Here is a 23,574-nt window from a genome sequence, read left to right as displayed (position 1 = left end):
TGCCTCATGAGTTCTTATGAACTTTCCGCGTTTTTTACCTGTCGCTTAATGATCTGTTTTTCTGCATCCTTGTGTCCTGCATACTTACTCGTTAGTTTCCTAGTTCTTTTCAGCCATTGTGAGTCAGCGCTCTTTCTGTCCGGGTATTTAAATACCTTAGCTGCCACCTCTCACCAGTCCAATTTCCTCAGGCGTTTTTCGTATAGTATTTTACTCTGAGCTTTCCGTGCTTCGAACAATGCACGCGCTCATATCTACCCTACACTGCCTCGTTTGTGATTTTCCCGTGGGCACCTAGTGCTAATCTTGCAACAGCTCTTGGCTTGAAAAAAGCGCTGAAAAGGACAAAAATTCCACAATTGGGCAAATAAAATTTGAGATTGAATAGGTAAACGGGCTGGCTGATTGCGCACACTTGTGAACAGCATACGCACATATAGACACGAACGAGAAAGGAGAGAGGAACACAACCACAAGCGCTTTCGTGGCATTCGTGTCTTATTTTCTTCTTTCGTGTCTGCATGAGCGCTGCAGGTCATCTGACGGTAAAAGCCGTCTTAGCGAGCCCACTGTGCAGTTCGACGACACAGCCAATGCGACGCCAGAGCAAAAATAATGAGAAAACTATTGCGCGGCTTACGATAACAAAAGGCGGAAGAAAATGGTGGAACCCAGAGCTGGTGCGACGCCGGAGACTTCGCGCGGCCATGTTAGTCCTAAGAATAGCAAACAGTAGCACTGCACGCCCGTGCGCTAGCTGTACTTTTGATAGTAATGTGTCCAAAGGTCGAGCTCTCTCCCGCGCTCAGCAGCGTTCAAATGGTCGTCGCCACACCGCCCCTACCATCCAAGAAACCTTTAAGGGTATGATGCAGTAGCATCAATGGGTACCGGCTCCTCTTGGCCACACAAACACTGTTTCCACAATGTGCGAAAGGCCACACGACAGACATAGTATAACGCGCCCTTTCAACCAAGTTGTGTGAATGTGCCTGCGTGGGAGACTCGCAATCTTAGGGTTCCATTCTCGGCTAATCAGTTAGTTTTCTTTTCAGCTAATTTTATTTACTTTATTACTTACATGGCCAAATGACGGTCGAGTCTTGTTGCGAACTTCTACTCACCACTTTTACAAATGTTTGAATCACAGTGCAAATCCGCCGCTTCACGTGTGGAGTAGCCACCTCTACGACCAAGCTGGATTTTTCGCTCACAACAGCGAATTCCGCCTGATTTCCTGCGGAACGGGACACTTAAAGCTGGACTAAAGAGGATTCTAAGCTCGTCTTTTTAGCGCGGGAACTCCATTCAGCACGCTCTGAGCACTCTTACAAATTTCGAATCACTGTCCTTGGCGGCCGATTTCCCTGTTAAATTAGTTTCATTTGTTTATTGGGCTTTTGACAATACAGCCATGCAACAGAGGCAAATGGCGGTAACGAGGACCGCCTGACTAGGCCCCCTGCGCCTTCATAACTCGGCAACACAAGCACAAAAGCAGCCGTAGGTGGTACTAACATCTGGTACTTGACACAAAATTAACACAATATAAAAAACTTCATTTCGCTTGAGAGAGAATGGCAGCATATTAAATGAGGTCGAAGCATGTGAGTTGCTAAATAATAATCCGTTATAAAACTCATTTGGTTTACAAAATAAACAGATTGTGTCAAAACGAGTTCTAAAATATGCATGAATCGAAATTGAATGAATTGAACTGACCTGCGGAAAGAAAACGAGTCAGCCAACGCGTGTTGTGCCTTTCAGTAAGACGCGTGGCCGCTTGCCGCTCTACCATAAGGCGGAGTGATACGCAGAGATCGGCGAAATCTTAGAGTCCACGAGTTTTTTTTATTTTCGTTGGCCTAATTTGCGGCTATGGAGTGTGCAAATGTAACAATTTATTCATGAAAGCCTAAAAAAACAAATTAAAAGCGGAAGCGAAGCCGCCACGCGACTGACTGAAACGAACTCCATGCACTGGCTGACTGCTCCTCTTTTCGGAGGTGTGTCAAAAAAAGAAGGCGGAAGCCGGGACGCTTAATTTGATTTAATAGAGAAATTGGCCGCACAAGACAATAATTCGAATTTTCTAAGAATGCTCGGAGCATGCAGGTGGAGTCCATGCGGTAAAAAACCGATTTCAGATGTATCTTTAGTGCATCTTTAAAGGTTATAGCTGTAACAGCTCCCGTTTTTACTGCACGTCCCAGCACAGCGTAGCACGCTTGCATTTACTGTAGGTGTCCTGCGCTAGCCTCTCTGCACTGTGTAAGCAAAGCATCACAGCCCAGCTCGCAGTAAACTCTGGAAATACATACGCCAGGTGGCGAATCTTAACACTGCCTGCTTTTTTCTTCTCTCCAGGGTCTCTCCGCGGGAGTGTCATACGTATGCAACATTCAGAGAGCGGTAGGAAAGATTCATGAATGTTGCGGAAAATACAAAGAAAATGGCTGATGGTTTAGGAAAAGCGTGGCTCGTGGACACCTTCCATTGCTTTATATATTTACCGCGCAATTTTCCGGCAACTTGCGTTAGCGTATCTTCAGTTAGCTTTTGTCAACAAGACTCTAACACACAAAATAAATTTTATCGTAAAGAGGTGAGCTACCCTACTGTCGTTTTTGACATCTTTTTGACAGCAGGAAGTGCTTAAAATTTTCGTACCAAATCTAGGAAAACAGCAGAATGCGCACAGTTTGCGTTTCACTAATTGAAATATCTGTATTTTCTAAAATTTGTCAAACCTGGCACGCAGAATGTTTTTCTTCGTTAACTGTTCAGGTTATCACATCAGAAAAAAAGAATCGGAGTGCCAAGTTTTAAAATTATTTTCTACGCAACCTTTGCTATTGATCAACATAATGTTCCTCTGGCTATCTTTCACTGATAATGAAATATTTCTGCACATCGAAACAGACAGCACAAAAGACTTCGTAAGGTAAAAAAAAATAAAACGATATTATATTAATAATATTATATTATAATATTGATATATTATATTATATTTTATTTGACCCGCCGCGGTGGCTCAGTGGTTAGGGCGCTCGACTACTGATCCGGAGTACCCGGGTTCAAACCCGACCGTGGCGGCTGCGTTTTTATAGAGGAAAAACGCTAAGGCGCCCGTGTGCTGTGCGATGTCAGTGCACGTTAAAGATCCCCAGGTGGTCGAAATTACTCCGGAGCCCTCCACTACGGCACCCCTTTCTTCTTTCACTCCCTCCTTTATCCCTTCCCTTCCGGCGCGGTTCGGGTATCCACCAATATATGAGACAGATACTGCGCCATTTCCTTTCCACAAAAACCAATTATTATTATTATTATTATGATATTGCGATCTCTTTATGTAAATAATTATAATCACTAAAACATATGTTCCATAATAAAGAATGGTCACATATTGGCGAGTTTTCATCGATGACAAAGAAATAAACATTCGTTGGCCAAATTGGGCGCCTTCATCCGGCCCTGTCTGCAAAAATTAGCGGACGCTTAGACAATGCCCAGTGTGTGTTGCGATAGTACAGGGAGCCGCTTGTTGTGATGCGGCTAACGGTTTTGTGGCGTCACTTCCGGCCGGCACTTATGATCGGGTGACGTTCATTACCTGATTTCCTTGTCATGACCACACGTCGCGTGTTATACTTTGTGGGGACCTGCCCTGCAGCCCCCTGAGTTTGCTTTCCCGCGAGGCACCGTGCAGCAGCAGTCGTACCCCGAGGATGAGCGCGTTCCCTTGCCAGTTACATTAACTGGCAAGAGAAGGCGCCAGCGTCGCTGCGGGGGAGACTTCTGAAGCCTGCCCGCGGGAGATGGGCTCTCTTCGGCCGGGATAATGAGCCGGGGCGGACGCGTCGCTCGGGCCTCCGCTCTTCGCCGACGGGGCGAAGAAGCGACGGGGAGACAGGCTCCCGTACTCGTCCCGTCCGGCCTGCGGAGTTTATATCCCTTGTCCTAGCGCGGGCGAACATTCGCTCGGAACCTTGCTGGTGAGTCGGACGTCCTTGATTCATTAGCGTACCTTGTTGCTAGCTGGCGTTATTGTTTCTGTAGCAATAAATGCCTGTTTGTGTCAGCCAATGTGTCGTTCCTTTGTTCCCCCAGAGCAAGGCCCGCCGTGGTCGGCGAGCGCTCGGTAGCGTACGCGATCACGGGGTGGGGTCCGGGCGGCTTTGAACCGTGTCAGCCGCGATTGAGTGGGGAGAAAGTGCTTATCTCCCCATGTCAAACCCCACATCTGGCGCCCAACGTGGGGCCTGCTCTTGGAACATTGGACGACTGTCGGTTCGGTTCGAGGAACGCTCTTTGTCCGGACTTGACAAGTGCTAGGCCTAGAGTGAATTTTGATCGCTAGGACCTGCGGCATGCTTTCTTGAGTGCGAGGTGTATTGCGCTGCAGCATGTTTGAACTGTTCGACATGCTCAGCACATTTTTTTTCCCTGGAGTTTCTTCGTGAGAATCACTTGGTCCGCATCGAGGGAGCGCGAGGCCTAGCGCCCGCGGAGTCGCCGAGCCCGAAGCGAGTGAGTACGGAAGCCGCGTGGGTGGTCCGAGTTTCTGTATATATTTTCTCTACTATCTCTTTTTCGACTCTGGGAGTCGCGGCTCCGGGAGCCGGGTGGCCTGGGGCCACGGGTGCCGCTACGAGCTCGCTGGTATTGCAGCTCGGCACCGGGCGCTCCGACACCGTCCGATACGGTGGGCGCCGACCGCTCAGAAGCTGCTCTGTGCAGTGAGCGGGGTAGGACCACCCCACAAAGCTGATGTCTCCTCGCGGCTGCGCGCACAAAACCCGTTTCGGGTCTTTCTTGTGGTCACGGTCGTTGTCGGAGTGGTCGTTAGGCCTGAGGCTTTTCGGAGCTGCCTGCACCACATTAAAAGAGACATGACCACCGGACCGTGACGCTGAGAGGGGGCGCACTTTGCTGCCCGTCCGTTTTTTTTGCAACCTCGCACGAACTGAGCAGTCTCGTTCAACTCAAGAAAGGGCTTTGTTCACTCGAACTTTGCGTTTGCACAGCCGCCGACACGTTTTGCTAGCAAGTTAGGCATTGTGCCACGAGGCCCTTGCGGATGCCGTTTCCCCTCCCGTGACCTACGTTAAAGGCACGCCGAGAGCGTTTCGACAATTTTGCAGATCCGGTGGAGCCACCCAGGCTTGCTGACCGGTGCACATCGCCTCGCTGCCACCTGCTGCGACGGAGCGGCCTGTATCCTGTTCGCCGCATCCATCCGGGGCAGCTGTGGCGAGACCAGTCAGCAGTCACCTCCGGCTGCTGCTGCCCTGGCGACTACTGCATGATCCTGGCCTGCAGTTTTCCCACCGGCCTTCGATTCGCGGGCCTGCGGACACGGTAGTCCGCGGGCCATACGAGTCATCCCAGCGGAGACCGTCACGCCGCCTTCGGAATACCGCGGAAGTCTGCGTGGACGCTGTCGGCGTGACCTCCGCTGCAAGACGTGCCTCAAAGACATGAAGACCAGGAGACTCCTCCATAGCATGTACTTTCAGGCGCGTGGGTCTATTTAAGGTTGGGGGGATGTGGGGACCTGCCCTGCAGCCCCCTGAGTTTGCTTTCCCGCGAGGCACCGTGCAGCAGCAGTCGTACCCCGAGGATGAGCGCGTTCCCTTGCCAGTTACATTAACTGGCAAGAGAAGGCGCCAGCGTCGCTGCGGGGGAGACTTCTGAAGCCTGCCCGCGGGAGATGGGCTCTCTTCGGCCGGGATAATGAGCCGGGGCGGACGCGTCGCTCGGGCCTCCGCTCTTCGCCGACGGGGCGAAGAAGCGACGGGGAGACAGGCTCCCGTACTCGTCCCGTCCGGCCTGCGGAGTTTATATCCCTTGTCCTAGCGCGGGCGAACATTCGCTCGGAACCTTGCTGGTGAGTCGGACGTCCTTGATTCATTAGCGTACCTTGTTGCTAGCTGGCGTTATTGTTTCTGTAGCAATAAATGCCTGTTTGTGTCAGCCAATGTGTCGTTCCTTTGTTCCCCCAGAGCAAGGCCCGCCGTGGTCGGCGAGCGCTCGGTAGCATACGCGATCACGGGGTGGGGTCCGGGCGGCTTTGAACCGTGTCAGCCGCGATTGAGTGGGGAGAAAGTGCTTATCTCCCCATGTCAAACCCCACAACTTAGTCGTCGTACACATCAACCATGGTTGGTCATGTGACATGACACTTGGCTTCGACCCAGGTTTGACACCGAACGTGGGCAAACGAACCGACGAGCTAGTTAAGCATCAAATGACAAGGCTGTTGTGGCAAGAGATTTTTGTTAGAAATAAGGCGGTAGAAGCCACCAAAGATAGCCAGAGTTTTCAACGACATTGAGCACCAGTCCTGCATTTTAGAGATCTCTTAGACGCAGTATATTCTACACCCTGTTTTTTGTGGAGTTTCTTTCACATCTCCAGCATGATGCGTAAAACTGGCAACCTCAGCTTCAAGTTTCAGCTTACGAAATGCAAACGAGGTAGTTCAGCAGAATTTACTGCTCAACAAGAACACAACCCCCATTTTGAAACAATTTTTTAGATCTGTTGTCTTGCATCTCCGATTAGTCAATACCACCTCTTAGATCACAGCTGCCAAGTGACATTGTCTGCTACATATCATCAATGACGTCAAAGGCGGCAGTTGCAATTTGTAAACTGTAGAAAGAATCGAGTTCCAGAATACTGCCTTTTGATGCCCAACATGTAATCGAAGTTCAAGTGAAGTAGCACACGCAGCACACACTAGAAACGACGTACCCTTGAAAATTTGCGTCACGCTTTTCTTCTCTCCCCAGTTCGACCTCGTGTGTGACCGTGTCTGGCTTCGAGCTGCATCGCAGAGTTTCTACATGGCCGGCATCATGATTGGAAACTTCGTTTTCGCCCACATGTCCGACTGGTAAGGACCGTCTCCACGACCTCAATACTCTATTCTGTTATTGTGGCGGCATGTACTTCACTAGAAAAAAACCATAATGGATTCAAAACAGTACCATGAAAATGGTGTTATATCCTCTTTTTTTCCTGGCAACTCGAGTTTTAAAACTACACATTCAGGAGAAATGAACAGCTAGGGAACAAGAACACGGGAAGGCTACATTACGAAAGAATTTGATGTAGTTGAAACAAAGTACAGAAGCATACAAGAGTTGATTTGCGGGCTAGTTGTTGCATCATGTTTACGCGCAGCGCAAAGGACGAGGACAAGAACGAAGAAGAGGACAGAAACAACGCTGTTACGGTTAGGGCTCCAAGTGTCTCTCCCACTTCTCTCGTTCGGTGCGAGCGCCAAGGCAATCTCGTCAATCGTGTTTGCGACTGTCTTCATGATTACCCTCCAGTTGAAACTGGAAATAAACTTCTCTGTTATCTGTTATTGCAACTGGTTGGTTACCTTTACTGTATATAAAATTCTGCCCCATGTCCAAAAAAAAAACTAATTTATTCTATTCCTAAAGCTTCAAATTTGTGTAAATTATTTGAATTTTTGAACAATTAATTTTTTTTCTAGTTTCAGTCATTCAGCTATTCTACTTCGCCGCCTCACGCCTTTTTTTCCTTTTTTCCCTTACAAATACTTCTTTGGAATTCAACACCGTACCTTGGCCAATCCTCCCGCGTGGGTATGTGCCGTGTTTACTGAGGTAAACAACAACAACACAGGTGGTGGTGGTGGTGGTGTTGAAAAGTTTATTATTCGCGGAGCCCTTATACTTCAAAATTTCTGAGGTGGGCTGGTTCCTGGTCGTGGGTGGTGGCCGGCAGCCCGTATCAGATAGTGACCTTCTCCGCCCACTGCACCAGCCTCAGTTGCGAGGGCAGGTCGGAGCTAGAGACCTCGACCTCCCACCCCTCAGATTCCGCAAGGACCGATTACGCCGGTTGTAACAGCTGTCGCCAGATGAGCATAATATGGCCGAATGTGGCTGTAGGGGCTCCACAGAAGGAACATTCCGGGGTGTGAGCAAAAGGCAAAAAACGCAAGTAGCGCTGTGGAGGGAAAGGTGCGAGCCTGGAGGTGTCGCCAGGTCGTATGTTGTTTTGTCGGCGATCTACCTGGCGGGGGGTAAAGTAGACGTCCTCTGCGGTAGTGTAGCGTGATTTCGTGATATGTGATCAGCCGGTCTCTCGCGCTGCCTGGGTCTTCGGTGGGCGCCGCTCGGTTGACTTACGCTCGAGCCGTGGAATGGCCGCTTCGTTACCGGGAATGCCGGAATGTGCCGGTACTGAGAATATTTGGATGGGATGAGGTGGTTGAGGGTTGGAGGTGAGAGTTTTATAGGAGGCTTCGGGCGAAATTTTGAATGGCGGCTTTAGAATATCTCAGGATAACAGTGGCAATGGAAGACGATATCGCTAGAGCGATGACTGCTTCTTTGGCTTCTATTGAGGTTTTTGCCCTCATCGAAGTTGATGTGTGTTGTAGATTGTTGGAGAGTACGCAGACGGCGTAAGCTGAGGGTCGGGAGTATTCTGCGGCGTCAGCGAAGACTATTCCAGGTTCATTTTCATACGCTTTATGCAAGGCGAGGGCGCGGGCTGCCCGTCGAGCCTGGTGATGGTTTGGATGCATGTTTTCAGGTAGGGGGTGAATAGTGAGATGGTCCCTGACGTATTCCGGAACTTTTTGGGAGTTAATGGGAGGTCCACCGATCGGTCGGAGCTGCAGTGAAGCTGGAATGCGGCGTCCAGTGGTAGTGGAAGACAGTCTGTCTATCTCTACTATGGGGTGTGCGTCTGTCAGCTCACTGAGCGTGTTTTGGACTCTCATGCGTAAGAGATGAAAGGTGGGGGTGCCTTTGGGCAGACCTAAGGCCTTCTTGCTGGCTTGTCTGATTAGTGCATTTACCTTTTGTGTCTCCATTTTGGTAGGTTGAGGTAAAACAGGGAGTACTGCGTCCGGCCTATCACGAATGTCTGTACCAGTCTGCGGAGGTCGCGTTCGCGCATGCCGCAGTGGTTATTGGCTATGCATTTGACCAGTGGAATGATCTGGTACGCGTTAGGCAGTGAGTTTATAGATAGTCTCCGTATTAAGCCCGTTGGTTTGCAGGAGCGTGGCTAGTACGTGAAGCTTGTGCGCTTCTGTCACCGACTGCCCATCTGTAGGGATGAGCATGGAGAGGTTATCCTTTTTATGTGGGGTTGGGTGCGCAGCAGAAGTTCGGACTTGGCTGGGGAGCAAGCGAGGCCTATTGAGGCCGCGCACTCCACCACCACGTTAGCTCCGGGCTGAAAAGTCTCTTCCACGCTTCCGACATTACCTGTGGTGGCCCAATGTCGTCTGCGTTGAATGAATTGGAGAGACATGGAATCTGTGAAAGTTTGTGGTCCATCAGGGTGAATGTGATGTTAAAACGAAAGGGGGATAGTTCAGGCTCTTGAGGCATGCCTCGATTCCCAAAGGGAAAGCAGATGATTTCATGTGGGCCGACCGGGATCGCTGCTGTGCGATAGCGGAAGAAAGCCGCAATGTAGGAGTGCGTTCGACTCCCAACACCCAGATTCGACAACGTTTCTAATTTAGCAGTGTGGTATACGTTGTCAAAGGCTTTTTCAAGGCATAAGACCAGCAGTGCTCGCGTTCGATTGCAGTGCTTTGGGTGGAGGATGCCTTAAAAAATTCTGAAGCATAATTGTGTCCTGTGTGGAGTGGTGCCTTCGAAAACCCAGCATCTTGTGGGGAAATAGGTTTATTTATTTATTTATTTATTTATTTATTTATTTATTTATTTATTTATTTATTTATTTATTTATTTATTTATTTATTTATTTATTTATTTATTTATTTATTTATTTATTGGATACCTGAATCACTCGTAGGGCATTAGAGCAGTGGGGCTACAAACGGTAACTCTCGCTTTACATGCCATTTCAACGCATGGTAAAAAGATTTGTTCATAAAAATATACACAGTGCTTGATGGCAAAATGTTGCATTCTCGCACAGTTTAAACAAAAAAAGAGTAACGCAAGGCGTCACCCCTACAAGAAAATTCCCTCACTTTCAAATCATGGTCTAGTCGCATCGATGTACAATTGGTGTCTGGATATACTTTTCGCGGTTAATGCCTGTTTTAGAGTAATAAATGTTATGAAAAATTTTAATCTAGCATTTCTTCTACGATCCTTTAACTCTTGCCACTGAAGTTTAGGTTTGCTTGTTGTCATGCTAAGTTTCCGGCTGTAATTTCCGAGAACATATCTGACTTCCCTGTTCTGAATTTTTTTCTAATTTTCTATAAGCTCAGCCGTGGGAGGATCCCAACAAGCACACGCATACTCAAGTATTGGTCGAACGTGACTGAAGTGGAGCTGGGTTTTTTAGTTGCTTGGAAGTTGATTGAAACTGCTCCTCAAGAAACCCAATCTGATGCCAACCTATTTCCAATGTAGTTAGCGTGTCGGTTTCACCGTAAATCAGATGTGAAAAAGACTCCCAGATATTTAAATTCCTTTCTTGTGCCTAAGGTAATGTCACCAATTCTATACCTATACGGATGGGAAGCCCGTTTTGTTGTAAAGGTAACGTGAACAGTTTTGTTTATATTTAATGACATATACCAACGCTCACACCAACATGCTATGATATCTAAACCATGTTGCAAGGCTTGTGAATCAGAATTTTCACTAATTAATCTATAAACAACACAATCACCAGCGAACATTCTAAATGAAGACCGTATACCAATTGAAATATCCTTAATATATAACAAAAACAACACAGGACCCAACACAGCACACTGGGGAACTCCCGAAGTCACTGGTGTGTATTAGGAAAAACACCGTTCAGAAAAACAGCCTGTCTCCGTAATGACAAATATTCGGCAATCCATTTATAATACTATAGTCATGCGTATAAGCTTCTAATCTGGTAAGGAGAAGGCTATGCACAACTACATCGAATGCTTTGTGGAAATCTAGGAAAACAGTCAACAACCTGTTGCTTATCAATAGCCAAGGCCAAATCGTGGGTAAACTCTACCAACTGTGTATCGCCCGATAAACCTCTCGTGAATGCATGTTGGCAGGGACTTAAGAGATTATGTTTGGGTAAATGAGTCATGAAGCAGCTGTATATTACATGCTCGGGAGTCGGAGATGGTCGATAGCATACTAGTGCACATATGGGAGGCCAAATCCCGCCTGCAACCGCTTCCTGAAGCTCAGAATCTCGGCCCTGATAAAAGACATGGAAGGATACTACAGGGATACAGTCAAAGAAACAGGGGATACTTGTCAAAGAAACTGGTCTGTAGTTCTGAACAGAGTTTCTCATACCACTCATATATAGCAACAACTCGCGCTAACTTCCAATCACATTGCAAGACGATTTCATTGTGGGACTTTTGGAACAACCGCGTAAAGGAAAAGCATAACGTATCCGCGCAATTTTTTACAATTGCTACGGGAATGTCATCAGGACCACACGCCTTTGCCTGGTTCACATATTTCTACAATTTACAGACTCCACTAACGCAAAAAGTGACTTCCGGCATACGGTCAATCTCCGCAGACAAAGAAAGAGCGACCTCACGTGATCAAGATGGCATAAATACAGATGAAAAAAAAAAAAAACGGCTCAAACATTCAACTTTCTCCTTGCTGTGAGAAATGATTTCCGCGCCATTTTTAAAGTCTTGTACAGAGTATTTTTCTTTGTTAATACGTTTCACATACCTCCAAAAATGTTTGGTGTCTTTGACAAGCCTTTAGCCTAGATGCGAAAAATACAAGTCTTTTGCAATGCAGGATTTTTGTCTCAATTCACTTTTTATTCCTTTCAGCAAGGCCAAACATTCCGACGAGTTAGATTCCTTGTACCTCTGGTACAATCGGCGCTGCTTTCGAATCAATGCACGTAACTCAGCGTTAAACCATGGTATGTCTCGTGCTCTGCTAGACGATATAATTCTGGACGGTACAAAAGCTTTGCGTAGATCAAAGAGTTTCTGTTTTAAAATATTGCATAGGTCATATTTAAGTTATCTGCAAGGGCATCGAAAGTTGGGAAGTACGTCTCGAAAGCAGCGTTGAAAGCCTCGTAGTCCGCCCTGCTATAGGAATGAAGCTTTCTCTCAGGTAATTTCGCAACCTTCGCATACACAGCCGTTAAATCTGCGAGAACAATATTGAGGCCGCTCAGCCCTGGCAACACCCGCAAATTGCGTAGGACATCAGCCAAGTTACAAAGCAAGAGGTCAAGTACATGATCAGTTCCGTCCGTTCGGGATGAGTCACGTACATACTCAGAAAAACTATTTTGGTCCATTATATAAAAAAAAAGTTGAATATAAGCTCCCTCGAGCGGATTCTCTTGATTCGCTAGCCGGCCATTCAATATCCGGAAGATTAAATTCCCCCTCTAGAACAAGACAATCGTTGTTGATTATTTCAAGAAAATTAGATAAACAATGCAGTGGCTTTAACGACGGACCAGGAGGCCTATACAATGACCCAAGAACCAGTGTTTTTCCATTCGGCAACCTTATTCTACAAAATATCAATTCAGTTTCAGCATCAAAATATTCCAGCTGAACGCATGCAATATCGTTGTGAACAAGTATAAACACCCCTCCGCCACGTTTAAAGCGGCCTCTACGAAAACACTGGTATGTGCTGGGAAATACCTCAGTACTGAGGACGGTCGACTTGAGCCACGATTCTGTGCCTAGTATAATGGTCGGTTGAACGATATAAAGAAGAAAATGAAAGTTATGGACTTTATTTTTTATACAGCGGCAGTTGTCAGAAAAAAACGCTGATAGGGCAAGTCACGACATGCGCTCTACTTCGTCATATCTCCCGTACAGCTTCGGCTTCACTATCCTATTGAAAGCGCGTGCTGCCCACGTTAAACGTATCGTATTTCAGGGCCGGTTTCACTCCGCCTTTCCTATTTTGCTTGGCATAAAGCAATAGTTTTTTCGCTTATCTCGGACAGTACGAGAAAAGTCTTCAGATAATGCAAAGCTCGATCCCTTGATCTTGTATGCACTTGAAAGCACAGCCTGGCTTGCTTTAAAAGAACTTAAACGTACAATGATAGGCCGCATTTTATCTTCAGAGTGTGTACCGAGCCTGTGAGCACGTTCGATCGATACCAAAGATAATTCAAGCTTCGTAGTACACTAATCTATGGTGAGCTTCTCAGACGTGGCTGCTATCTCAGTGGGTTCAGAATCAATTAGGGCGTAAAAGATCAAATAATTGCGCTTTTCACAGTTTTCAAAGTCATCTATTTGTTGGCGATTCCTATCAACATTTTATGATCATGTAGTTGCTCGTCTTCAACACTAGTTAAGGCTACTTCGATGGTATCAATCTTCTGCAGCTTAGTTTCCAAAGTAAGAAGCCGAGCTTTCATGTCAGGCACGTCTAAGGTAAGCTGCGATAACTTGGAAAGGATTGCACTTTGATCACTCAACAGCTGTTGGATTTCCTCAGTTGACGGACCTTGGTTAGACTCAACATCTCCACTACAAAGCAGTTAAATTAACAAGTAAAGGGCCGGGCTACGTGAAAGCGAAAAATATCTCTTGACACACAAATGATTTGATCGCATCAAACCGCGTCGTCGACAGTCAAAAGTCTATTTAAATAAAGCACTTAGGGTGGAACCGGCAAAACATAGCGGGATGCCTTCAAAAACAAAAAAAAAACAACCTGCATAAGCAGTAGAAAGCTTGCAAGGTTCACTGCCATCTCGCCGGCTCCACGCCCCGTCGTCACAGTGCTCCTCCGATGTTTTTTGTAGCCGACACCTGGCAGCGTCGACGCCCACTTGACAACGTTGCCAGCTTGGAAACGCAAAATGTCCAAAATCGTCACTGGCTGGGCACAGTTGCGATTCGCAGGTGTCGAACAACTCAGCCGAAGGCGCCGAATTTCGGTCGACCGGGGCCAGGCACACATAGCTGAACGGAGGTCCGTCTGGGAAATGCTCGTCGGAACAATTGATGATGACCTAGCCCTGCTAGGCCGGGTTATACGTAGCGTAAGCGCGGCGACATCTGGTTCGGAAGAGTTAATATATGAAAGGCGCGCTTTCACTCATCATCCTCGTCATCAGAATGACTACACCCACTGCAGGGCAAAGTCCTCTCCCATGTCTCTCCAATTAACCCGGTCCTTTGCCAGTTGCGCCCAGCCTATGCGTGCAAACTTCCTAATCTCGTCTGCCCAACTATCCTTCTAACTGCATATGCAGTGCATAAAGGTTTCGCCGCTTGTTGGCGCCTGTGTTTTGGATATATATGCAGTGTTTCGGTGTTCTTGAATAAAGTTGAAGTTCAGCGCCGGTGACGTCGTCGTCCATGTCATCTGTCCGTGTTTTTCAAGCGCTGTAAACAAAAGAATAGATTGGAAGCAGATTTGATATGTCTTGCGGTTTTCCGAGTTAAAGGAATGAAAGTAACTTGAACGTGGGTCAACTCTTCAGGGAGAGTGCCTTCATTGCAGTGTTTCTTGGATAGGTTCGTTATAGCTTGGATAGAGTTCTCATCGCTTGGATAGAGTAGTCAGTGATTGGAGTAAGACTACATACACCAATATCCAGAAACTTTTGACTCTACAAAGACAGGACCTCAGAGCTATAGCCAATGTAGATTACTTGTATCCTTCACAAACATTATTTACCAGGCACAAGATTACGCCAATAATCTGTCTGCACAAGTTTCGGGTTTTACATATTTATAAATCAGAGCTTCACGATCAGGCCAATCATTTAATAACTATGTCTCGCTTACACCTTAACCCAGTGACACGGATAACAAGGCACCATGAATACTGGCATGTGCTGCGTTCGAGAATAAATTACGGCTTTCAGTCTCTAAAGTATGTTGTACCGTCCATATTGAATTAGTTTGGGTTTACAGATGATTCCAACTGCTCCGTAACGGTCAACTACATCCATAATCTGTTCCTATAGTGTGTTATTTTTGTATGTCTATGCAGTGTATTGTGCGAAATGTTTTGTTGGTTATTCTTTATCAAAGGTCAATTTCTTACAACTCTTCGTAGTTAGTAGGTGTTTCGTTTTGTGAACGGCCTTCGAGTCTCTGTTGTAAGGAATCAAGCCTGCTGAACATTGTTTTTGTTGCGAAATGTCTTTTTTTTCTCGCTTTCATCCCAACTGCTAATCTATGCAACATAGGGGCTGGGTGCTGTGTCAAGCTGCAAGTGCGGCTTTTTTTTCAGCCAGGTATTTGACTGAAAAATAAACCTTGAACCATCTAAGTTTCTTAGACTTTGTGATTTTATCGGCTCCGGGTGCAGATGTGCGAGGTTGGAGCATGGCTGCTCGGACTTCCCACATAGTTAAGTCCTCGTTAAGTTCGGGGTTTTTCGCTCATAAGTAAGGAGGAAGAGAGGTCTTCGGTGTTGTGATATATGTGGCTTTTAGGTTCTGAATCAGGGTGCCGTCGTCCATGTGTAGGCTATGGATGATGCGGGTTACACTACCATGTTGGGTGTCCTGGTTGTGATCGGGTTCTAGGAGGCAGCGTAGGAATTTCCACGTGTCCTTTAACCCAATGTTTCCGGCTAGGCGGTCGCACACCTGTTCCCACTATTGGCGGCTTAGTTGCGCTGCGTGTGCTTCCATGTCTTTTATCAGGGCCGAGATTCTGAGCTTCAGGAAGCGGTTGCAGGCTGGATTGGCCTTCCATATGTGCAGTAGTATGCTATCGACCATCTCCGACTCGCGAGTGCCCGGTATATCAGACGTGGCCGTGTTCACACCCATAGTGAGATCTGCCATCCAGTGTACTAGATGTTTGATTTGTGTGTGGGGGGTGGGGGGAGGCATTGGTATGGAGGTTGCGGAACCGACCCCTGTTTCTTATCTTGAGTTGTTTTCTGCCGCGGTGGCCAACGGAAGTTAGCGAGAGGGAGGTCTGAATGATGTATATTGCTACCTAGAGAGGTGTGCGTGTTCGACCAGTGACAGTACGTGATGTTGTTTGTCAGGATGAGATCGGAAAATGTGTAGTTTCGAACACTGTTTCCAATATGTGTGTGTTGCTGCGGATTGTTTACGAGGGGGATGCACTCGTTCTGGAAAAGTGTCCAGAGTTTTGCGTCTTTGCTGCAGTTGGAGGCTTATCCCCAACTAGCATGTCTGGCGTTTAAGTCGCCTAGCACTATGAGTTGGTATTTGGCGCTGATTTGAAGTGCTTTTTATGGCCTGTATTAGAGGGGCTACTCTGCCGTTAGGAGGGCTCTAGGCGTTTAAGATGTCGAGACTAGTGCTTTTTCTGGTTTTGGGGAGCTGTTCTACCAAGTGACAATCTACATCTGCTATTTCTATGCGGTCGGCGGCCGCGTAGTTCCGGTGGACCAGTGTGGACCCTCTGTGTGTGGATGAGCTCGCATGTATATGGGTTGTATAGTCCAAGGAGTTTAACTGCGAAATACGTTTCTTTAACTGTGACGACTGTGGGCGTTTCTGCCTCCTGAAGGGACTGAATATAGAGCTGCAAATTACTACGCTTAGAGCGAAAGCCTCTGCATTTCCACTCCCACAGCTTAATTTCCTTACGATCTCCTGCCATCTTCGGTTTGGGGAGCGGGTGGGTACAGTTGGGGTGCTGTAATAGAGATGAATTTGTCGAGCTTAGTTTTGATCTGCTGCTGCTGCATCTGCTGCTTGAGCGTCGTGATTCGGGCGTTCATGCTGTTGGCGCATGTGTTCGTGCTCTGCGCTACAGCCTCAAACTTTTCGGCGAGCTTTTACTCCAGTAATGCAATACAGATGATCGATGTGCGAAAAACATTAGACAATCCACGTACACGAGAGAAACGCAAGACCAGGCGGAACACTAACAGCTAATTTATTTTTTTAAAACCAACGCATATGTATACCTTTCGCCGCACCTGCGCAAGCGAACAAAAAAACTCAAGTCATCTGAGATTAGTGGCAACGACGCGAGCACAGAAACTTAAACTCGGCTGAGTATTATGATGCAACAACTATGCCCAACAGAGGTGTCAATGAATTTGCTCCAGTAGGGCGAGGCAGGCGATCAAATCAGGCTGTTTGGAGTTGTTTTCTGAGGTGACGTCTTGTTCGATCGCTTTGTTCTTGGCCGGTGTGTCTGGGGTGGGGGGGAGGGGGTGTCGATGCTGGAGGAGGGAGTGGGGTGTTGAGAGTTGGGAGGTTGGGTGGGAAATTTTTATTCCCTCTGTGGAGGTGAGCTTCTGTACGAGCGTGTGCATTTGCTGTGTTAAGGTGGCGATGTGTTCACTTTGTTGCTCAAGTTGTTCCTTCAGCTGATCGTGCTGTTGCTTAGATTGATCGTGCTGTTGCTTAAGTCGGTCGCTTAGTTACCTAATTGGGTCGTTTTGTTGTTGGATTTGTTTACCTTGTCTTTCTAGTTTTTATTTAAGTTATGCGTTTTCACGGACAATGGAGGGAGATCGTGGGCTCCAGCTCGCCTTATTTTCCTGCGGAGGCTGGTCGGTCAGGGGCGGGAAGGATGGCGAGTGATTCCTAGCATTCGCCGATGTGTACTCCTTGCATTCCGCTGGCTTTTACCTGGGACGGAAGTGACTGCGGTCGTTGGAGTGGGGCAGTTGCTTGCTGTGGGATTGCCGGTAATGTGTTTGTCCTTCGGCTGCAACAGTGACAAGAGGCGCTGACCTTTTGTTGCCTGGGTGGTTGAAGAGTTCATTGGAGCCTCGGGACCCCGTATAATGGGGTTCACCACAAAGGATGCATCTGGGCGAGCACTTGTAATGTTCAGCTGGTGCGTGAGCTTCGCCACAACGCGGGCATAGGTCCCTCTTGAGTTCGGTGCAGACGTCGCTGTCGTTTCCAGCATGGCGGCAGTTAAAGCAGGCTTCTGATTTGGCCAGGAAAGGGTGACAGTTGTATACTGCGCCCTAGAAACGGAGTTGTGTGGGGACTTTCTTAGTGTTGATAGACGTGACCAGTATGGATTTCTTTCTGCCCAGTTTTCTAGCGTCTGAGGTGATGTAAGATGGACTCTGGTTGAAGGTATTCAGTTCTGTGAAGATCTCTTCAGGATACTGAAGAAGTTGGCGTCGAACAATGAGGACAGGCGAGACAAACAAAGACGAGCGCTACTCGCAACCCGGCAGATGTCAAGAAGTCAACAACCCCAGCAGTGCTCCAACGGTTTTCTTTCTTCTTCTCATGGGTCCTTGCCACCAGGTCGACGCATTCCTCGGAATATCTTGCCTGGACTTCACTGTGCGATAGCCGCGAAATTGTCCGGGCAACTGCTATCTTTTCAAGAGGTTTTAGCACCAAAGGCAAGTCGAACTTCGGACCAAACTTGAGGACTTCCAGGTGCTGGGCAGGAACTTCAGCGTTTCCCGGTGTCACAACGTCCTGAAACGATCTTCGAGTCTTTTAAGGTCTTGGCAATGTTTGGAGAACACATTTCCAAAGCAGCTCAGTCAGGTACGATGAAGTGGCACACCAGTGACGAAATGTCGAGTCATTTGTCGTTCTGCCACTGACGATACGCAGCTGGTCCTTAAAAAATCTAGCTTGCCTGCACCACTACGACCTCAACATTCGGCACAGTCGTTTTCGGTGTCCCGCCGAGGGTTCCAAAAACCCTGTGAGCACAAACACATCCGTAGGGCACAGACCATAGCGAAGATGCCAGGAAAAGGCCCTCGCCTTGCACGCGCACAGAGAAACGGCTGCAACAATCACTGCAGGTTCATTGAAGTTAAATAAGTTACAGAAAAAAGAGCCTGATGTACTAGAAATAACAATAAGGAGAGCAGAAAGTTGGGCTAGTTGGTTGATATGCATACTGAAGAAGTTGGCGCAGAACAACGAGGACAAGCGAGACAAACAAAGACGAGCGCTACTCGCAACCCGGCAGATGTCAAGACTTCGAAGATGCCGAAGTCTTGACATCTGCCGGGTTGCGAGTAGCGCTCGTCTTTGTTTGTCTCGCTTGTCCTCGTTTTTCTGCGCCAACTTCTTCAGTATGCATATCAACCAACTAGCCCAACTTTCTGATCTCTTCAGGAGCTTGATCATAAATGGCATTGTAGATTAAGCCTATAATCGCGTTGTCCGGTGGGGCAACGCATGCTTTCTGTGAGTACACTTGGTCTGCAGTTTTGAACGACGCAAGCTGCACGTAGCGTTTTGCTCTGTGGTCTGCCGGCGTACTGATGGTAAACGAGTTGTGCCGGGGGTTGATGCGAATGAAGTCTTGGTTGCGCATTGCGTCTATTGGACGTTTCAGGGTAGCGCTTAAGAGGGACAATATGCACCCAATATGATAGGTGTAACGTTAAAAGACCGGAAGCGGGCAGTGTGGGTAAGGGAACAAACGCGGGTTAGTGACATCCTAGTCTAAATCAAGAGGAAGAAATGGGCTTGGGCAGGGCAGGTGATGCGAAGGCAAGACAGCCGCTTGTATAAGGGGGTAATGAGTGGATTCTAAGAGAAGACAAGCGTAACAGGGGACGGCAGAAGGTTAGGTGCGTGGATGAGATTAAGAAGTTTGCAGGCATAGGGTGGGCGTAGCTGGCAAAGGACAGGGTCAATTGGAGAAACATGGGAGAGGCCTTTTCCCTGCAGAGAGTAGTCAGGCTGATGATATTGATGATGATGGTGATGTACCCCCTCCCCCCGCCCTTATGCTTGCCGAGGTCGAGGCATCCACCGGGCCGGAATACGATTTTAAGACCTTGAGCCGGGAGCTTGGTCAGGGCGGCCTCACATTTAATGACGGATGGGAAAGGCTTGTGTTGCGTCAGCTGTGCTGGTGTGGCTTGGCCGGAAGGTGGTGGAGAGGGCGAACTCGCGTCACCTTGCCGGGACGAGATGGGGTCTGGGTGCGCCATGTGCCGGGCTTCCACGGCCCTATCCCATCTCGAGTCGGTAGCGGAATTCCCTGGTGTGGCCACTTCACCGTCGCCTTGATGTGTCATGCTGCTGCCGGCAGGCCGCGGCGTCGAGAGAAGTCCGTGGTGCACAAAGGAATCTAGGCTTAAGCCGAGCCTGGGTGCAGCGAACGCGCTAGGCCTGTGCGAGGCCTAGCGGCCGCAGCTGCCTCGGACCGAGGTCGAGGTTTGCCGGCAAAATCAGGTTCCGAAAACCCGAAAAGTGTTCGATACAGTGGCGGGCACTTTCACAAATCGGCTGTAGCCCTCCGATTCATAAACAGATGAGAAAACCACGCATCACAATTCTAAAACGACGGAACCGTTGCGGACGCGTCCGCTCGCTCCGCTGGCCACAAACGCTCCTCCACAACAACACAGCGCTGACTGACAACTGATTTATACGCACACATGTACATGCATATATTTACGGCGTGATGCATGGCCGATGAAAACAGGTACGATGCGCAAGTTGAAAACCGAAGATACTTAACTTTTTGTACCTCTTATCAAGTACGCCAGCTCCTTGTCCGGTAGCGACAGGGAAGGAGTGCTAACACAGCGGCCCACAAAGATCTATGATTCTTTGTGCTTCAATGATCTCTCTCGAGTGGCGGTCTTTGCTTTTCCTGTGAGTTCTGCATTTATCCAACTAAGCTTTGCACACTTATTTGTGTTCCTCTGTGCACTACAGGCAGTGAAGTGGCAAGTTGTGGTGCATAGAGTTAGCTACATCGTATTTATGTTTTCTTAATCTTTCATTCAGTCACCGTCATGTTTGTCTCACATAATAGTGGAAGCTCGTACACCTGTCCCTCAGTGCAGTCAAAGAATCTGCTTTCGTGATTTATCGTACATCCAAGACTTGGCTCCGTCATGGGACTACTAACATGGCTGATCATTCAAAGCTTGCATAGTGCAGAAAAGCCTACCCGTACCTGAGAACGCTGCGCTATCTCTTTAGGGTTATGGGACAAGGTATGGATTTACGGAATGACTACTGTTTTTTTCGCTTGTCTCAGTTATCTATAGTGTGCTGGCTATTTTCGATTTGATCATCCTGTCTAAGCAAGCACTCAGCAACAGATACATGCAAATGTTTCGGCTACCCTGCGGCCGTTAGTCTAGATGATTGTCGAGCCAAACGGTTGTCAAGCATGTGCTCGCAGGATTCCTTGAGGACATTCTTAAAACTTGATTTGACTATAGCTCTCTTAACCACGTTGGAATGCGCCGAATAGATTTGCAGCAGCGGCTTATTGGAGCGGGGTTCATATTCTCAGCACACGTGGTCGTCATAAAATACGACCTTTAAGTCTTAAAAGCGAATTGCCCCATCTTCCGGAAGTTTTTGCGCCAAGGTTAGTGGGTTAAGACACAAAAAATGGTGAGTATTAAAAACATTATGCTCGTAGAACCGAGAGGTGATGTCTAAGATGAGTAAAAAGTCGTATACAAATCTAAAAAGTTTAAACACACTGGATCTCTCATGAGTGTCTCGCAGCACTCGGCCGTGTTTAACTAAAAGAAAATCACTGAGAATGGGCGCGTTGCATGAGCCAATGCAAATGCCGTCTCTTTAGAGATAAAGCCATCCTTCCAGTTAGCGAAAGTTGCGAAAATTAGTTGCGAAGTTGCGAAAGTTGCGAAGTTAGCGAAAATTGAGATAGCAAAAGCGGAATTCAGCAAAAGAGAATTGAGAGGATAATACAGTTGTCAGTCAGCGCTGTGTCTGTCCTCTTCTTCGTCCTCGTCCCTTGCGCTGTGCATAAACATGATACACCAACTAGCCCGCACATCAACTCTAGAAGCAATAGTTTTGCACGGATGCGTTGATCTGTTTTGCAACGCTCAACTACCCCTACCCCGAATTTGGCCCAGACTCACTGAACACAATCCTGGGGCAGCTTTCAAACTTGAAAAACCAAGACAGTCAGAGCGTTATTGCGCCTTAATATGTGTTGAACAATATTTCTTCAGACACGTGCGATTCAGCGCCGGTCACACATTGTAATGGACGATGATCCCATCATTTTAGTGCATTTATAGATAATAAAAGGTGAACAAGCAAAACAAACAACAAATCAACATCCCCATTAGACTCCATCTGTTCTCTGCATTTGAGGGCTACATACAGCGGCTGATGGGGGACGGGCGCCGGCGCCGCTCTGCCAGCTTGACGAGATGGCCTCTATATTGCCAGTCTGCTGTGTGAAGAATGGCGAATTTGAGACGCCGACGGGCGACTTTGAGGCGCGCTTTATGAACTCCTTCCGTATGTGTGTAGCCCCAGTCTATTGCAGTTGGGTTCTCACGCACGTGCTATGACCTAGGTCCCTGAATTCCAGGCAGAAATTCCGGTAGGAAGATATACAGTGGCGAGACCCCGCTTTGAAACCCGGTGGCCACTTGTTGTGGTTAGACGACGACGCCGCCGCCTATGGGCTGGACTGTGATCTATCGGTGGGGCAATATTCGGCTGCTAACCTTTAATGCATTGAATGGACCCATTGGTCCATTCAATGCATTTTGGTTGCACCAGGATCGCAGATGGTGCAACCAAAATTCTGGTCAGGTAGGAACTCGTGCCTACAAAATAGAGAGTGAACTTTTCCAGGACTGTGATACAGAAGCGCCAAGAGGGCTGAGTGCTCGGCTTGCAATTCACATCGATACGACGACAGCAGCGCTTGTAGGGGCGCCACTGAAAGCCTCGTGGCGGTAGCCATTGGAACTTTCCGCTTCCACCTAAAGCACGGCCGAGGTGCGCGTAGGCAGTTTTTAGCTCGTGCGCGTTCCATGCAGTTAAAACTGCGGCGTTACACCGCAATGACGACTTACATCACATTAGAGTGGACATGTGTCTGAGGTTACGACTCGCAGGGACGATGGTGTTTGCCATAGAGGAGCCTCTCTGAGAGTTGCTACACGACGAACTGATCATAGTATATGCCGCCTGCATTGCAGGCTGATCTCGACGGGAGTTTACGCTATCAATAATCTTTATTATTTCTTTATCACGCACTCCATGTTCCCTTTTTTACAATGGAAGTGACCATTTTTCTTTTGTTGAGGCAGCGGCGCCGCACTTGCGATGTATTGACTCAGGTTTGTGCTTATGAAAAGGTACCCATAATAAAGTGGGGGGGGGGGGCAGAATGCAATTAAAATTATCAAGCGAAATTAATTGCCTATATTCGCGCTTGATAACGATGTCTTTGTTGCTGAACTAAAATGCAACGATAGCTTTGATACTTTGTTTGATACTTTGATAGTATGTTACTTGGTAATCACTTGAAGAACATTGAGATTTTAATGATTATCACATCCGACCGTTGTGGTACCCTTTATATCGTCCTAAGAACAATTTACGCGCAAAGTTCACATCCGCTTCTCAGCACAGTAATTCTCGGTCGGGAATACTGCTATAAATGTGACGAAAACAATTTTCGATTTAGGCTTAGCGAATGCCAATGGCTGCGCCGCCTGACGGCAAGCCCACGAAACGCAGGCGGGACGCGTCGGACGCTGTCCCTTTCCGTTCATCTACGCCTGCCTAATACGCTCGTGCTTTGACAGCTTACGTCGTGTGGAGTATTAGAGCGTTATAGCATAGCGCGATCCGCGATCCGCTACGTAATCCGCTTCTGCAGGGTCCCATCGCGCATAGAGTTTCTTAATATTAACTAGAGGG

The 23,574-nt window shown here is 47.8% G+C and overlaps 1 protein-coding gene across 5 annotated transcripts in view; it reads left to right on the top strand.

The window, feature by feature from the left end:
* LOC144116039 (organic cation transporter protein-like) overlaps positions 1 to 23,574 on the top strand; it is a 402,188-nt gene that overhangs the window by 125,814 nt on the left and 252,800 nt on the right. For all 5 annotated transcript variants that reach the window (XR_013311687.1, XR_013311688.1, XM_077650703.1 and 2 more), the window contains exon 4: positions 6,798 to 6,901. Coding sequence is in view for 3 of the 5 variants with exons in the window: in XM_077650703.1 (XP_077506829.1) it covers positions 6,798 to 6,901 (104 nt within the window). In the remaining 2 variants the exon portion in view is untranslated. The remainder of the gene's footprint in view (positions 1 to 6,797; positions 6,902 to 23,574) is intronic.

Source organism: Amblyomma americanum, chromosome 1 (assembly GCF_052857255.1).
Source record: "Amblyomma americanum isolate KBUSLIRL-KWMA chromosome 1, ASM5285725v1, whole genome shotgun sequence".
Lineage (NCBI taxonomy): Eukaryota > Metazoa > Arthropoda > Arachnida > Ixodida > Ixodidae > Amblyomma > Amblyomma americanum.
This window is presented reverse-complemented; position numbering and strand designations above follow the sequence as displayed.